We start from the raw sequence: 16993 nt of genomic DNA, 5'->3' as shown, positions 1-16993 counted from the left end.
TTATATTTGATTTGATTACATTAATGTTTAAGCTGAGATTTACAAGAAATATTTTATCTGCTACTATGGAAAGGGAATACTGCTGTTAAAAAGCACCTTATTTGTTTAAAGTGTTTGCAAACTAAATACATGCAATACACTACTTTCAAGTTCATTATTGAATTTTGCACATAATGTGATTGTTGTGATTGTCTGAGATTAATCACAATTAAAAAATTGAATTGCTGCCCAGCACTAATACAGTGGAACCTCGAGATACGATCACCTCTGTATACGAGAAATTCAAAATACGAGGAAAGTATGAGCGAAAATTTCTGTTCTAAATGCGAGCATTGGCTCGCGTAACGAGCCACGAGCCAGGCTGTGGGTATAGCTCGCGGCTTAGCGAGGGGGCGTGGTAGCAGTTGCGAGCCGCGATCTGCGGTGTCTGCGTTTCTCACTTAAGTGCACAGGTGGGAAACTGCCCACATCCATGATTGTTCCTGTGGCTGATGGGCTGCAGCTGCCATGTCCTCCCCGCATATATAGAGAAGCGCGAGCCGGTTAAGGGGGAGAAGAAGTGAGAGGAGAGAGAGAGAGAGAGAGAGAGAGAGAGAGAGAGAGAGAGAGAGCGCGAGTGCAGGCAGGCAGGCAGGCAGGCGGGCGGGCAGGAGAGCAGGCTCGCGTGTAGCTGAACAGTGAGCTGAACAGGCGAGCCAAACAGCTGAAGCAGGACGGTGTAGAGAAGGTCAGCTGCATTAAGAGTGTCTCGCCTGTTGCAGAGCCCGCAGGTGAGACGCTAACAGAGAAGAAGCACCGGGGATTGTCGTCTGTTTTTTAAAGACTGCATCCTTTTGACGTTTTAACCTCGTGTTAAAGGATTGTTATTCTTGTGTATTTTAAACCTCCACTTCACAACTGTTTTAAGGATTATTTATTTAAACATTTATTGAATGCTCTACTGCACTTTGGACACCTGTTTTGATTCTTTTAATAATCAGTTATATTATTTACCAGTGTTATTTATTAAAGGTAGACTACAGTATATATAATTTATTAGTGTTATTTGTTAGGAAAATTGATTTTTATGTTAATATATTTGGGGTGCGGAACGGATTAACTGGATTTCCATTATTTTCAATGGGGAAGTTTGTTCTAGATACGAGAAATTCGCTATACAAGCTCAGTGCTGGAACGAATTAAACTCGTATCTAGAGGTTCCACTGTATATATATATATATATATATATATATATATATATATATATATATATATATATATATATATATATATATATATATATATATGCACAGTTCGGTCCATAAATATTTGGACAGAGACAACTTTTTTCTAATTTTGGTTCTGTACATTACCACAATAAATTTTAAATGAAACAACTCAGATGCAGTTGAAGTGCAGACTTTCAGCTGTAATTCAGTGGGGTGAACAAAACGATTCAATAAAAATGTGAGGCAACTAAAGCATTTTTTAACACAATCCCTTCATTTCAGGGGCTCAAAAGTAATTGGACAATTGACTCAAAAGGCTATTTCATGGGCAGGTGTGTGCAAGTCCGTTGTTATGTTATTATCAATTAAGCAGATAAAAGGCCTGGAGTTGATTTGAGGTGTGGTGCTTGCACGTGGAAGATTTTGCTGTGAACAGACAACATGCGGTCAAAGGAGCTCTCCATATAGGTGAAAGAAGCCATCCTTAAGCTGCGAAAACAGAAACAACCCATCCGAGAAATTGCTACAATATTACGTGTGGTAAAATCTACAGTTTGGTACATCCTGAGAAAGAAAGCAAGTACTGGTGAACTCAGCAACGCAAAAAGACCTGGACGTCCACGGAAGACAACAGTGGTGGATGATCGCAGAATCATTTCCATGGTGAAGAGAAACCCCTTCACAACAGCCAACCAAGTGAACAACACTCTCCAGGGGGTAGGCATATTGATATCCAAGTCTACCATAAAGAGAAGACTGCATGAAAGTAAATACAGAGGGTGCACTGCAAGGTGCAAGCCACACATAAGCCTCAAGAATAGAAAGGTTAGATTGGACTTTGCTAAAGAACATCTAAAAAAGCCAGCACAGTTCTGGATAAACATTCTTTGGACACATGAAACCAAGATTAACCTCTACCAGAATGATGGCAAGAAAAAAGTATGGAGGAGGCTTGGAACAGCTCATTATCCAAAGCATACCACATCATCTGTAAAACACGGTGGAGGCAGTGGGATGGCTTGGGTGTGCATAGCTGCCAGTGGCATTGGGACACTAGTGTTTATTGATGATATGACACAGGACAGAAGCAGCCGAATTAATTCTGAGGTGTTCAGAGTCATACTACTCAAATCCAGCTAAATGCAGTCAAATTGATTGGGCGGCGTTTCATGATACAGATGGACAATGACCCAAAACATACAGCCAAAGCAACCCAGGAGTTTAATAAAGCAAAGAAGTGGAAAATTCTTGAATGGCCAAATCAGTCACCTGATCTTAACTCAATTGAGCATGCATTTCACTTGTTGAAGATTAAACTGCAGACAGAAAGGCCCACAAACAAACAGCAACTGAAAGCTGCTGCAGTAAAGGCCTGGCAGAGCATTAAAAAGGAGGAAACCCAACATCTGGTGATGTCCATGAGTTCAAGACTTCAGGCTGTCATTGCCAGCAAAGGGTTTTCAACCAAGTATTAGAAATGAACATTTTATTTCCAGTTATTTAATTTGTCCAATTACTTTTGAGCCCCTGAAATGAAGGGATTGTGTTAAAAAAATGCTTTAGATGCCTCACATTTTTATGCAATTGTTTTGTTCACCCCACTGAATTAAAGCTGAAAGTCTGCACTTCAACTGCATCTGAGTTGTTTCATTTAAAATTCATTGTGGTAATGTACAGAAACAAAATTAGAAAAAAGTTGTCTCTGTCCAAATATTTATGCACCTAACTGTATATATACTGTATATATACACTGTATAGTTTATAGATAGACAGACAGACAGACATCCATCCCCCTTGCCATATGTTCAGTAAGATTCAAGTTTTTTCTTCACAAGCATGGTATATATACATTTGCCAAGCAAAATTGTGTTCTAAAGTTGAGTTCTATTTATAAATTAAAAACAAATATCCTGCCCTCTGGTGCTTTGCAATTGAGGGTGGGTCTAGGGCACAGAGGAAAAGCTTAGAAGCTTACCAAATATATTTTTTCAAGCCAAGAAAACTGTTGAGAATTGATGTGCACCTTCTGATGCATGTTTGTGAGAACAAAAGGTCTCTGGAAAAAATCATTTTATCACATTGTCCTGGTACTATTTTTCTTGTGGTAAAATATATTTTCTATGCGCTTGTGCAAATTCTCATGTAAATATGGGCACAAACTGAAAGAAAACCAACCATGTGGCAAGAAAAATCTGCGGTGATAGGGTCTGTTGGGAGGAAACCACTCCCTGGGGGATAAAAGGTTGTTGCGTAAGAAGACTAAATGCTGAGCTATAACACGAAAATATAAAAAATTACATGTGCAAACTATTTTGCACTGTGTGTGTAATTGCAAGATGGAGATCAATAGTCAATAGTCTACAACAGGTTAACAGAGCAGTACAATAAGTGTAGACCTAAGGATATCAATAATATTGATAAATGGTGTTTAAAATCTCTCCCAAAATATTCACCCAAATTTTGATGCATTAGGTTGTTTAAATTTAATTTGACTAGTTCTTTAAATCGTTGTGTTATTATGATTCCCAAGTATACGAACTGTTAAAAGATAGTTCAAATCATTTAAATTTAACATGAGGTAGAAGATCTTTTACAGGAAATAATGAACTCTGATTAAAGTTAATCCCAAAAAATCCTGAGATTCTTTAGAGCGGTGAATAGCATGATGGAAGTTTAATTTGTACAGGAGAAGACTTCTTTATATATAACCAAACTTGCCATTCTTACCATTTTGGGCTTAACTTCATATAAGAAGGATGTCATTTCAAAGTATTCCATGTAGCAGGGCCCATTGTTGTTGATATAAAGTCTGTTTCTAAGAAGTTGAAATTCATTGTCTCCAGACTGAAGTGGAACACATCTGAGCACAGTATATATCAGAACCTGTACTAGGTTGGGCCAATTAACCTAACCTGCATATCTATGGACAGTGGAATCCAGAGGACAGAGAAGGAAACCTACTCAGACACATAGAGAACATGGAAAGTTCATTCAGGGAAGGCCTGGGACATAAATCCTGGTGTCCTTACTGCGAGGAAGCAGTAATGTCAAAGCGACAGTACCACAAAATTGAAGCAATTGAAATAAACAAACCAGCTTGGGAAAAGACACCTAAAATAATAAACTATATGAAAATGAATACAAAAAACTAATATCATGAATAGATACATGATAAAAAAACAAACTTCAGAAAAAGTTTCTAAAAAGGACTAAAAAAATTATAAATACCAAATTCCATAACAATAAGCAAAACTCAAGCTGAAATAACGCACAAAAGTTTTAAGGCCTTACAGTATAACACCATGAAAGGTTTTTGAGAGAATACAAAATCTTGACAATCTGGGAATTTACATGGTGCTAACATTTATACATATTGCAACTTCTGGTTAGCTAGTAACAGTACACAACTTCCACTCAAATGGCAGCACCCATAAGAAAAATAAAGAGGAGATGATGTTAAACGTAAAAATAATAATAGAAAGCAATGCATCATATTACAAAATCTTAAACAGAAAGAAAAATGAAGAAAATAGGTTAAACTAAATGAGAGTAAAATAAAAAAAAAAGTAATCTCAATTCATAATACCTAATACTTGTATACCTGCAAGTGCCTGGACAGATGGCTGGTCATGGGAGCTTAGCAGCTGTGCCTGGATAGTTTCTACTACTCTTCTAAATCGACGACTGGGACCTGTTAATAAGGACAGAGCAAAGACAGATGGATAGAGATATAACTTCAGTTAGACTCTATCAATATTCATTACCTACTGTAAATGTGTAGAAGGAGAATATTTTAAAGTCAGATCCACATGTTGCATTTTAAATGTTTAAAGAAGTTTAATTATTTTTTTTTACTGAGATCCCATTTTCAACAAATGTCTTTATCACCATTACATAATAATAAAATTGATTACATTTTTGTTCTGATTACATTAAACTGCTTTTATTTTAATCATACCTGATATAAGAGTGAATGTAACAGAGTAAATGCCATTGTCTTTGCGGCCCTCTACTGCTCCCTCAGAGTATGTGATATCAACTTGGAATTTGACAGGTTTCTGGAATACAGAGGGCCCACCTGATGATTTGTATTCAGCTCGAAAACTGGTCTGAGAGATGACACTGTGGCTCAAACTAGGAATCTAAGAAGGAAATAATCATCAGAGATTTAAGAAGTAAGAGAACATCAAAGAGAGCAGCGATGCAGATTAGTAAACAGAGGAGAGAAACCTGAAAACAAAAACAAACAAAAAAGGTAAATCTGTTTCTAATGCACATGACATTGAGACACATGAGATTGTTTGTACAGCTGCAGTTTAAGCTATAACAAGAATATATTCATAATATCCATATTTCTTTGTAACATTGCTCAGAAAGCACAGATCTAACATTGTAAATACATTATACGATTATATATAAGAGTATAAAGGCAGTTCATCTTTTAATTCTCTAAAATTGAGAATAACTGGGAAAATAAGATAAACTCTGCAACACTAATCTAGTATACAAATAAACACATATTATGATCAGATTTGAGTCAAAGCACATAACTGACCATTCGTACAGTATTGTGATTCGACTTTGTAACAACATCAACAACAATCTATAAAATCTTCAGTTAACTTTGAGGCTTTAAGTTCCAGGCTCATATTAAGTAGCAATACATACTATTTCAGTTGTTCCTAAAGCTACAGTTTTAAAAAATAAAATTATTTGACAAACTCTAAAGATATTATAGAGAACTATTTGGTTTTTTTATAGCAGATATTCCATTTCTTTCTTTTCCTCATACTGTTTTTAGTAACTTAATTTATTATTTAGTTCATAATCAAAGACTAATAACCTTTGAATGAATTTCTGTGTATGCATCTAAACATTGTTTCTACTGCATGCAATAGAGTTGTAATACATACAGAAATTGATTATTGTACTTCAAACAAAAGTACATAACTACCATAGCAAAGAAAAAGTCTTTTTTTCAATTGTTTCCTACTGTTCAAAAGGATCCATTAGTATATCTAAGATTTTGTTTAATTTTTTCTCCACTGGCAGGAGGAGTTTGGGGAGCAAGGGTAACAAACTGAAAGAAGATAAAGTATTTACAAAGCATTCTTCATAGGAGACTAATCTGGAACCCTTGCACATGTTTAGAATGTTTGTGAAAGCCTGTAAAGTACTGAGATTTGGTGAACATAGACTAGGTACCCTCTTTAAAAAGATAAGTGGGTAATCTAAAGTGAAGAACATGGAAAATTTTTCTCATTGAAATTCTTTAGTTTAGAAGAATATTAGAAATTGTTAAAAAAGCAAACCACTGAGGATGAAAGAAAGGATAAAGGTGAAAGAGAAGCAAGTAGTGGCATGCAATGTGAAAGGCAGTTGTTTAAAAAAATGTAAAATAAAACAAATTATTTGGAGTCATATATAGCTCTGCATAAATATAATGTACAAAAAGTAACCGACATGTGGCTTAATCCTAAAGATGGAGACAATTAATAATTTGATACTAACCCTCACCTATTCTGTTTCTCTTCTCAGTACTCAAATGTGGCACTTGGTGCCACGGCCCACCTGCTAAATTGTTTTGCCTACCTAAGGTAAAATCATCCCTGATAGAGGATCACAGGAATGGGAAAGAGGGGTCCTTTCATCGGATTAGCGCTATTTCAGCTGTGGAATGGCCAAATGGGGGAGGCAGCTTGATGAATGAGGTCTCCAGGACTCTAAACAAATCCAAATCATATTATGTGATATCATCTACTTTTAAATTCTACTCCGTACTTATAAAATTTTTCTTTTTATACTGTATTGAGGACTTGTTCTGTTCTGTGTATTGTACTGTATTGTATTGACCCCCTTCTTTTTGACACCCACTGCACGAAAGGGGTCTCTCTTTGAACTGCCTTTCCCAAGGTTTCTTCCATTTTTTCCCTACAAGGATTTTTTTGGGAGTTTTTTCTTGTTTTCTAAGTGAGTCAAGGCTGGGGGGCTGTCAAGAGGCAGGGCCTGTTAAAGCCCATTGCGGCACTTCTGGTGTGATTTTGGGCTATACAAAAAATAAATTGCATTGTATTGTGTTGTAATTAATGTGTATGTATTGGTCAGCAGGCCTAGGGTAGTTGTAATTTGGGAGTAAATTCCTTTTCTTTGCTCTTTTTCTATTTATTTATTGATAGCTGAAAGCTTTAAGATCTTAAATTTTTGTTTTGAACATCAACTGTCAGCAATATGATCATCAGGCTACATTTGCAGGTAAGAATTAAATGAGGACACAGACAAAAATCCTCCACTGAAAATTAAAACATTTCTGTCTGCACTCTCAATTTTAGCAATGTCCAAATTCCACATGATAACACAAACTAAACTCTATAATGGCTCCACCATTACGTGGCTTCAAGCTAAAAAAAGGCATCTCTTAATATGCACCTTCAGTGTGATGATCCACCAGGTAGTAGGAACAGACTCCCTAGACAGAGAGAAATAAGTAATTGTAAAACCTGCATGTTATGATTTTTGGGTTTTTGGGATGTTAATTCTCTATGCATTACATTTTTCACTTTGGACATCATTTTTTGATTATAAAAATATTTTATTTATATATTCATGACATTTTCATGACATAAGTTTTTTGGATCATGGTCACAGACATATTGTGTGGGTTATGGAGGCTTGCTGCCATTTTATGGCTTTCTGCCCGTTTGTGGCTATATTAATTAAAGATTACTATGTCAGTTGCTGTTCATGTGACACTGTGGTCATATCATTCCCTGTCCATAAAAGACAATGGTGTGAAAAATTAGTCTATCATTCAGTATTGATTTTAAATCTGATTAGGTAGTTAGAACTTCTTTTACAAAATTGTATTTTGCATAAAGTTGTGGGCTCTGACAATTGGTATTTTTGTATTTCTGGCTTTGACACATGCTTAGTTTTTTTTATCATGTTCTCTCTAATCTTTTGTCTGACAACTTTTTGCCAAGTTTCTGCCCTGCTGTTTCCATTTGCCAGCACCATGTGCAAGCAAAATGTAAAAGCAAATAAAAAAAACCCATGTGCTTACTTCTTAAATTGACCATCCCTGTCAGTAGTCCTGACACTTTGAACACATAGCAAGTAGCACACAGCTTACATTTAAATACCCTAACTGAAGAACTTTGACAAGTATATCAAAGATTCTATGGTACCCACTTTTACACATATCAAATGTAATGCTGAACATTAAATAAAATCCACCAAATGTCTAGCACACTTATTAAGCATGCCTACCTATGTTGCCTGATAGTAATGAGCATGAGAAAACAGAGCAAAATTATTTAGAACAGAAAGAATTAACAATGCTTTTTGCAAATTGTTTGGTTTTACCTGGGATACTAGTTCATGCAGTACAACATCTAATGATATAACATGTTACTTCATATGAAGTGGCCACTTAAGACATGTGTGGCGCCTGCAATGTGCCTTCCTGCTGCCTGAAAAAATGGGTCACCACTAAGCAAAGTTCCATAAAGTGTTTGCTATTCCATTGTATACTGTATAAGCAAGCAAGCAGCAGGTGGAAGGAGATGGCAGCTGCAGTGACATGCCATATTACAAAACACGCTTTTACCTACTTTCCTTGAGCTCTAAAAATACTTGTACTTTGTCAGTGGTGAAATAACTAAACTAATCAGTAATTTATATCACACCTGAAGTGTACATTTAATGTGGTCTCTGCTATTGAAACATTATAAGAAGAAATAAAAATAGCAGCCTTCATGGTTTTATTTTGAGCAAATTATTCAGTGTTTGTATATGGGGTACACTGCATTACTGGCCATTTTATTTTCAATTTGAGTTTATAGTTTTTTTCAGCAGGTGAATCGAGCTTCCTAATTACAATAATGGGTATTCGATGTTTAGGGCTTTTATCTTTCATTTATATATGGTCACACACATGTGATTGGGAGGCAGCTAAAGGGCCTGGTAGGGTAGTACCATGTCAGACCAGGGGGTGATGAGCTGCATTGACTTTCTCTCTCAATTCCCTGCAAACCATCCACGGGAAGTCCCACTAGGTCCTGGTGCCATTGATGAAATCACTTCCGGTACCATCGATGATGCCACTTCCGATACTGGCGCCATTGACAACGACACTTCCGGTACCAGTGCTATCGATGACGCCACGTCCTGTTCCAGCACCACTGATGATGTCACTTCCAGTCCCGATAACATCACTTCTGGTTCTGGGGCCGATGACTTCACTTCCTACACTGGCCTTTAAAGCTGACATATTTTCACCATCAAATCAGTTCTGTTTTGGACTCAAACCTGTGAATATCTCAGAAAAATTACCCGTTTTCAGCCAGGGCATATTATACAATCATAGCCGAAATTATTGGCACCCCTGGAATTTTCCCAGAAAATGCACCATTTCTCCCAGAAAATTGTTGCAATTACAAATGTTTTGGTATACACATGTTTATTTCCTTTATGTGCATTGGAACAACACAAAAAAACAGAGAAAAAAAAGCCAAATCTGACATCTTGTCACACAGAACTCCAAAAATGGGCTGGACAAAATTATTGGCACCTTTTCAAAACTGTGGGTAAATCGTTTTATTTCAAGCATATGATGCTCGTTTGAACTCACCTGTGGCAAAAAACAGGTGCTGGCAATATAGCAATCACACCTGAAGCCAGTTAAAATGGAGAAAAGTTGACTCAACCTTTCTGTTGTGTGTCTGAGTGTGCCACACTAAGCATGGAGAACAGAAAGAAGAGCAGAGAATTGTCTGAGGACTTGAGAACAAAAATTGTGGAAAAATATCAACAATCTCAAGGCTACAAGTCCCATCTCCAGAGATCTTCATGTTCCTTTGTCCACTGTGCGCAACATAATCAAGAAGTTCACAACACATGGCACTGTAGCTAATCTCCCTGGACGTGGATGGAAGAGAAAAATTGATAAAAGACTGCAACGAAGGATAGTCCGAATGGTGGATAAACAGCCCCAATCAACTTCAAAACATATTCAAGCTGTTCTGCAGACTCAGGGTGCAACTGTGTCAGCTCTAACTATCCGTCGACATCTGAACGAAATGAAATGCTGTGGCAGGAGAGCCAGGAGGACCCCACTGCTGACACAGAAACATAAAAAAGCCAGACTGGAGTTTGCCAAAATGTACTTGAGGAAGCCAAAATCCTTCTGGGCGAACGTCTTGTGGACAGATGAGACCAAGGTAGAGCTCTTTGATAAAGCTCATCATTCTACTGTTTACAGAAAATGGAATGAGGCCTACGAAGAAAAGAACACAGTACGTACAGTCAAACATGGTGGAGGTTCTAAGATGTTTTGGGGATGTTTTGCTGCCTCTGGCACTGGATGTCTTGACTGTGTGCAAGGCATCATGAAATCTGACGAATACCAAAAGATATTGGGGAGCAATGCAGGTCCCAGTGTAAGAAAGCTGGGTCTGCGTCAGAGGTCATGGGTGTTCCAGCAGGACAATAACCCCAAACATACCTCTAAAAGCACGCAGAAATGGTTGAAGACAAAGTGCTGGAGAGTTCTGAAGTGGCCAGCAATGAGTCTGGATCTAAATCCGATTGAACACTTATGGAGAGATCTCAAAATTGCTGTTGCGAGAAGGTGCCCTTCAAATCTGAGAGACCTTGAGCAGTTTGCAAAAGAAGAGTGGTCGGAAATTCCAGTTGAGAGGTGTAACAAGCTGGTTGATGGTTATAGGAAGCGCTTGATTTCAGTTATTTTTTCCAAAGGGCGTGCAACCAAACATTAAGTTGAGGGTGCCAATAATTTTGTCCAGCCCGGTTTTTGAGTTTTGTGCGAAATGATGTCAGATTTGGCTTTTTTTTCTCTGTTTTTTGTGTCGTTCCAAAGCACATAAAGGAAATAAACATGTGTATACCAAAACATTTGTAATTGCAACAATTTCCTGGGAGAAATGGTGCATTTTCTGGGAAAATTCCAGGGGTGCCGATAATTTTGGCCATGACTGTATGGGTGACTGCCCCATGTTAATATTATTTGTAGTCAGATGTACAACCATATTACTTTGTGAGCAGAAGTTAGTCATAGAATAATAAAATATCAATTAATTAAATAAAAATCTGTGTGATTTTATAATGCCATATTTTAATAGAGAGATGTTACTTCACTGTTTATTCAGACTGAAGCTGAAATAGGCTTTGTTGGGTATTTAAAATGGCTGTTTCCACCAAAATATTACTGCCTCCTCATAATTTCAAGCTTGACTCCATAAAGTTCCAATCAATTCCACAGAGAAGGAAGGATTCAAAAACTTGTTAAAAGAACACTGGATGCAGAATACAAGCTGTCCGACTGTAAATACAATACTTCCTATGCTTGTAAATGTTAAAAAATAAACATCCATATACATCATACAGATTGTTACAGACAAGAAAAAGCATGTACAGTGGTGTGAAAAACTATTTGCCCCCTTCCTGATTTCTTATTCTTTTGCATGTTTGTCACACAAAATGTTTCTGATCATCAAACACATTTAACCATTAGTCAAATATAACACAAGTAAACACAAAATGCAGTTTGTAAATGGTGGTTTTTATTATTTAGGGAGAAAAAAAAATCCAAACCTACATGGCCCTGTGTGAAAAAGTAATTGCCCCCTGAACCTAATAACTGGTTGGGCCACCCTTAGCAGCAATAACTGCAATCAAGCGTTTGCGATAACTTGCAATGAGTCTTTTACAGCGCTCTGGAGGAATTTTGGCCCACTCATCTTTGCAAAATTGTTGTAATTCAGCTTTATTTGAGGGTTTTCTAGCATGAACCGCCTTTTTAAGGTCATGCCATAGCATCTCAATTGGATTCAGGTCAGGACTTTGACTAGGCCACTCCAAAGTCTTCATTTTGTTTTTCTTCAGCCATTCAGAGGTGGATTTGCTGGTGTGTTTTGGGTCATTGTCCTGTTGCAGCACCCAAGATCGCTTCAGCTTGAGTTGACGAACAGATGGCCGGACATTCTCCTTCAGGATTTTTTGGTAGACAGTAGAATTCATGGTTCCATCTATCACAGCAAGCCTTCCAGGTCCTGAAGCAGCAAAACAACCCCAGACCATCACACTACCACCACCATATTTTACTGTTGGTATGATGTTCTTTTTCTGAAATGCTGTGTTCCTTTTACGCCAGATGTAACGGGACATTTGCCTTCCAAAAAGTTCAACTTTTGACTCATCAGTCCACAAGGTATTTTCCCAAAAGTCTTGGCAATCATTGAGATGTTTCTTAGCAAAACTGAGACGAGCCCTAATGTTCTTTTTGCTTAACAGTGGTTTGCGTCTTGGAAATCTGCCATGCAGACCATTTTTGCCCAGTCTCTTTCTTATGGTGGAGTCGTGAACACTGACCTTAATTGAGGCAAGTGAGGCCTGCAGTTCTTTAGACGTTGTCCTGGGGTCTTTTGTGACCTCTCGGATGAGTCGTCTCTGCGCTCTTGGGGTAATTTTGGTCGGTCGGCCACTCCTGGGAAGGTTCACCACTGTTCCATGTTTTTGCCATTTGTGGATAATGGCTCTCACTGTGGTTCGCTGGAGTCCCAAAGCTTTAGAAATGGCTTTATAACCTTTACCAGACTGATAGATCTCAATTACTTCTGTTCTCATTTGTTCCTGAATTTCTTTGGATCTTGGCATGCTGTCTAGCTTTTGAGGTGCTTTTGGTCTACTTCTCTGTGTCAGGCAGCTCCTATTTAAGTGATTTCTTGATTGAAACAGGTGTGGCAGTAATCAGGCCTGGGGGTGGCTACGGAAATTGAACTCAGGTGTGATACACCACAGTTAGGTTATTTTTTAACAAGGGGGCAATTACTTTTTCACACAGGGCCATGTAGGTTTGGATTTTTTTTCTCCCTAAATAATAAAAACCATCATTTAAAAACTGCATTTTGTGTTTACTTGTGTTATATTTGACTAATGGTTAAATGTGTTTGATGATCAGAAACATTTTGTGTGACAAACATGCAAAAGAATAAGAAATCGGGAAGGGGGCAAATAGTTTTTCACACCACTGTATATGTAAATACATAATTTGGAACCACTACAAATAATGCAATTCATAAAACAATATATGTATAATATACATATGCATATGTATTATGATCAGTGATTAGCAGAGTAATGAAACAACAGCCTTTCCATATATAAAACAGTCAAACAGAGAGATAGCATTGTATTTATTGACTGGCAGACACAGGCAAGAGCGAGGCAGGAATTACATTCGATGGGAACTCAAAAATAAGGAGAGGAGATATAAAATAAGAATGGTTGAGAAAAAAACATGATATTTTATCTGTCTCTTTGAACCACACCTATTCATGAAATTGTTACATTTTGAAAAGAAAAAAAAATATGGTGTAGGTGCTCATGCAGCACATTTTGCTCTCCTCCCTACCAAATGACAGTAGTCCAATTCTAATCATTGGGCTCTTAAACATCCACTTGTACAGTCCTTCTGCTACAGAATTCCATTATCTTCTTTCCTCTTTCAACCTGATACAGTTCCACACCCAACTAACTCACAAAGCTAGTAAACTGCTGGAACTGGAACTGCAAACCCATAAATGCAACTGTCACTCCACCACACACATATGACCACTTTTTCATTCAGTTCTCTCTGGTCATTCCTTCTTCTCCCACTGTGTCATCCTGCTGTCACCTCTGCTCCCTCTTTCCCACTTATTTCTCTTCTCTGGTCTCCTCTGATTTCCCTCAGGAGCATATGTGTAGTTTATATACAAAGGTATGAATGTTATTACATTACACGCTTGGGAGTGTTTGCCATTAAAAGTGCAGTAGAAAATAACATTTGTAGAATTAATCTTATTATCAAACAATTTGAAAGATGACAGCTTGTTATTCTCATTTAAACAAGGAATTACTGTAACAATATATAATTATACACATATCATTTTGTAATTTTAGATCATTTATAAATACGCCAGCTAAATCTGCTTTGATTCTGTTAAAGTGCTTTTCTACTCAAAGCTACTTGCTTAAAGTAGATTGCAACATATTTTCTCAGAACTGAAATGGAAAACTATAACACATACAGCAACTGAGTTGGTAAAATACATCTCTAAATGAATGACTCTGTTTTATGTTAATGTATGTGCAACAGTATATATCCTTTCTTAGAAGTGTACCATAGAATGAGGCTTCGGATCATGTTATTTGAAATGTCACATTGTCAAACTGCTGAATCTGGGAAAAAAGGTCTGCCAGATGATGATTAAAAAGAATACTCACTTATTTTATGAAAACATGTGATCTGAAAAATCAAATTCAGAAAAGATATTTGACTGGATGCCATAAAATTGTGGATTAATGGTTAGTGTCTGCTGTAATATTAATGTATAAGCAAACAAAAAGAGTATTGTGGATGAGAGAGAGCGATGGATTCAGTTTAATATGTTATATGAACAAACAGATATAAATATAAAAAGAGACTGCGACCACACCAAATAACAATTTATATAGGAGAAACACTACAATACACTATTTTAGCTACAGTAATTTAAAAATGTAAAAGATACTGAATGGTTTGGGCTCAAGGAAGGGCATCAACAGAAATCTGTTTCAAGTATGTTGCTATTTATATTGAATGAGGACATAAGATTTAAGTAGGAGGTCTTGAAAATCCTGTAAAGAAAATGAATAAAAACTGAAAGAAAAAATGGCAAAAAAGAAAAGTATAATGGAAGAGAGCTCTTTGAGGATGAATGAAGAAAAAAACAAGATGACAGTTGGCAAGTCTATGTTACTTTACAAATGATGTATTGGTAAGATCAGTGGTCTGCAGGCACTAAGCTCTATATTTGTCTGATGAAGATTTATGAAAGAATATTAATGTATTAAGTGCAATCTAAGATACAGCTGATAGAGTTGCTTTAGAGAATGTATGGAAGTCCTGCTATAGGCAACATGTTCAATCTGCACAGCATGAGGTATGTTTTAGGTGCTGGTCCCTCATTATTTCATCTAGAATAGTTTCAGCAGCTTATGAAACTAACATTTTATGCAAGCCATGAAAATAATTGCATGATGAATGGAGTTAGATATTGCTGATTAGTGCTGATTGGAGGAAATTGCCAAAGTGTTTTGCATAGCGAATATGCTGTGTTCGCCAAATACTTTTCTGGAAAATCGCTTAGGCAAACATTTTTTCCATGTGCCCCATGATGCTTTGTGAGACGAGCGTGACATTATAGAGCTATAGCAGCCATGTGCAAAACCTTTATACATGTCTATTGTAAGACTGTTACTGACATGGCTTTCACTGGTTCTCAAGCACATGACAGGACAAAAAAATGTCTATGCTGAAACCACCCTCTCCCCCATCCTCCAAAGTGCTTGCCATTGCTGGGTTATATTTTGCCCATCTCTAACTACACTTGTTTCACCAAGGGGAAACCTGCTCTTTCACTGGTGGTTGTTTCAGCTCCTTCTCAGAACCCCCTTCCCCCTTCCATTGTTGTATGCTGGTGGTCAGTGAAGTTAAAAAAGTAAAACTGGGTCCCAAAGCCACAAAGGTTGAGAAACACTGCTAGATTTTCATCCTCCATGTTTTTTTAAAAAAAAACAAAAAACTTAATGTATTTTCATTTGAGGGGTACATTAGCTGATCAAAATGAGAATGTTATGAGCACTACCATCTGATCTATAACATAAAACTATGTGCAGCGCAGCATGGCATGACTAAGTATGCATGCAAATTAGCCATGTGCACAGCTGCAATCCCAAAACAAGCCTTGAAGGAGAATTACCTCTCCCTTCATCAGAAAACACAGGACATACTGTTAAATAATAAAGACAAAAGATTTTTCACTATTTACAAGAAGAAAGTACAAAACATCTGCACAGATACAAGAGAAACAAAAAAGACAGTCCCACTCTGCCACTTTGTGGCATAGCCAATGTGTACTCCAAGACTGGAACTCTGTCAATGCAATAATTTATATTGTATTTACTTATTGTTAGTTTATGGACGTTTGTTGTATTTTGTTTATGGTATTTGTTCAGTCTGAGTCTTTTGTTGTTTGAGGCAAGGTGGTGAAGTGGTTAGCATGTTGCCTCAGGTCACATCACATACTTGGCCACAATAATCAGTCCACTGTAGTTGTCAGAGATTTCTCTAGCCCTCAGAGACACTTAAAACTACTGCACCATTATAATTTACTCAAAACTAGTTCAGTTCCTCTTTCCCCACTGACTCCAATGCATTGTGTGGAGATTCATAACTTTGCCAAACTCATGGCAAAGCAAACTCCGTGAAGTTTCACTCATCACTATCGCTGATCAGTGCAGAATATGAAGCAGTAAGTAAACAACTGAGAAGAAAACACAATTTAAATTTATAGAGTTTCCATGCAGAATGCGATGAACATGAAGGAAAGCAGAATCATCCTGTTATAAAAGTAAGTCTTAAGGAGAAACACACTACAGTAGTTTGCACTTTGACCATGATAGAGGCTGATAAAGACACTTAATGAAACAGTTTAACTTGAGAATAATTACTTTCTCTCAAGAAAGGTTGCAGGGAAACGTGAAGGAATTCTGAGATGATGGCAATTAAATCTGTTGTTTCCTCTTTTTCAGGCATCATTGTAATAATCTGCTTTACCAAAAATAATAAGAAATGTAGCCCTGTTTAATACTATCATTCTAATTACCATTAATTAGGGTCTATTTTGGGAAATCCAGAAATACCTTTGCCTGATAAGTCAATAACGTCGAATAACATTTGTCTT

At 37.1% G+C, this 16993-nt stretch overlaps 1 protein-coding gene across 8 annotated transcripts in view; it reads right to left on the bottom strand.

The window, feature by feature from the left end:
- Nucleotides 1-16993, bottom strand: part of LOC114660688 (serine/threonine-protein kinase BRSK2-like) — a 221142-nt gene that overhangs the window by 6195 nt on the left and 197954 nt on the right. For 5 of the 8 annotated variants that reach the window (XM_051933874.1, XM_051933875.1, XM_051933878.1 and 2 more), the window contains exons 17-18: nucleotides 5167-5350; nucleotides 4795-4899 (exon numbers count right to left, since the gene is read on the bottom strand). In XM_051933874.1, coding sequence (XP_051789834.1) covers nucleotides 4795-4899; nucleotides 5167-5350 — 289 coding nt within the window. The remainder of the gene's footprint in view (nucleotides 1-4794; nucleotides 4900-5166; nucleotides 5351-16993) is intronic. The other 3 variants (XM_051933876.1, XM_028813545.2, XM_028813546.2) reach the window with 1 other exon arrangement.

Source organism: Erpetoichthys calabaricus, chromosome 11, assembly GCF_900747795.2.
Source record: "Erpetoichthys calabaricus chromosome 11, fErpCal1.3, whole genome shotgun sequence".
Classification (NCBI taxonomy): domain Eukaryota; kingdom Metazoa; phylum Chordata; class Cladistia; order Polypteriformes; family Polypteridae; genus Erpetoichthys; species Erpetoichthys calabaricus.
The sequence above is the reverse complement of the archived record's forward strand: the minus strand, read 5'-3'. Positions and strand labels throughout refer to the sequence as shown.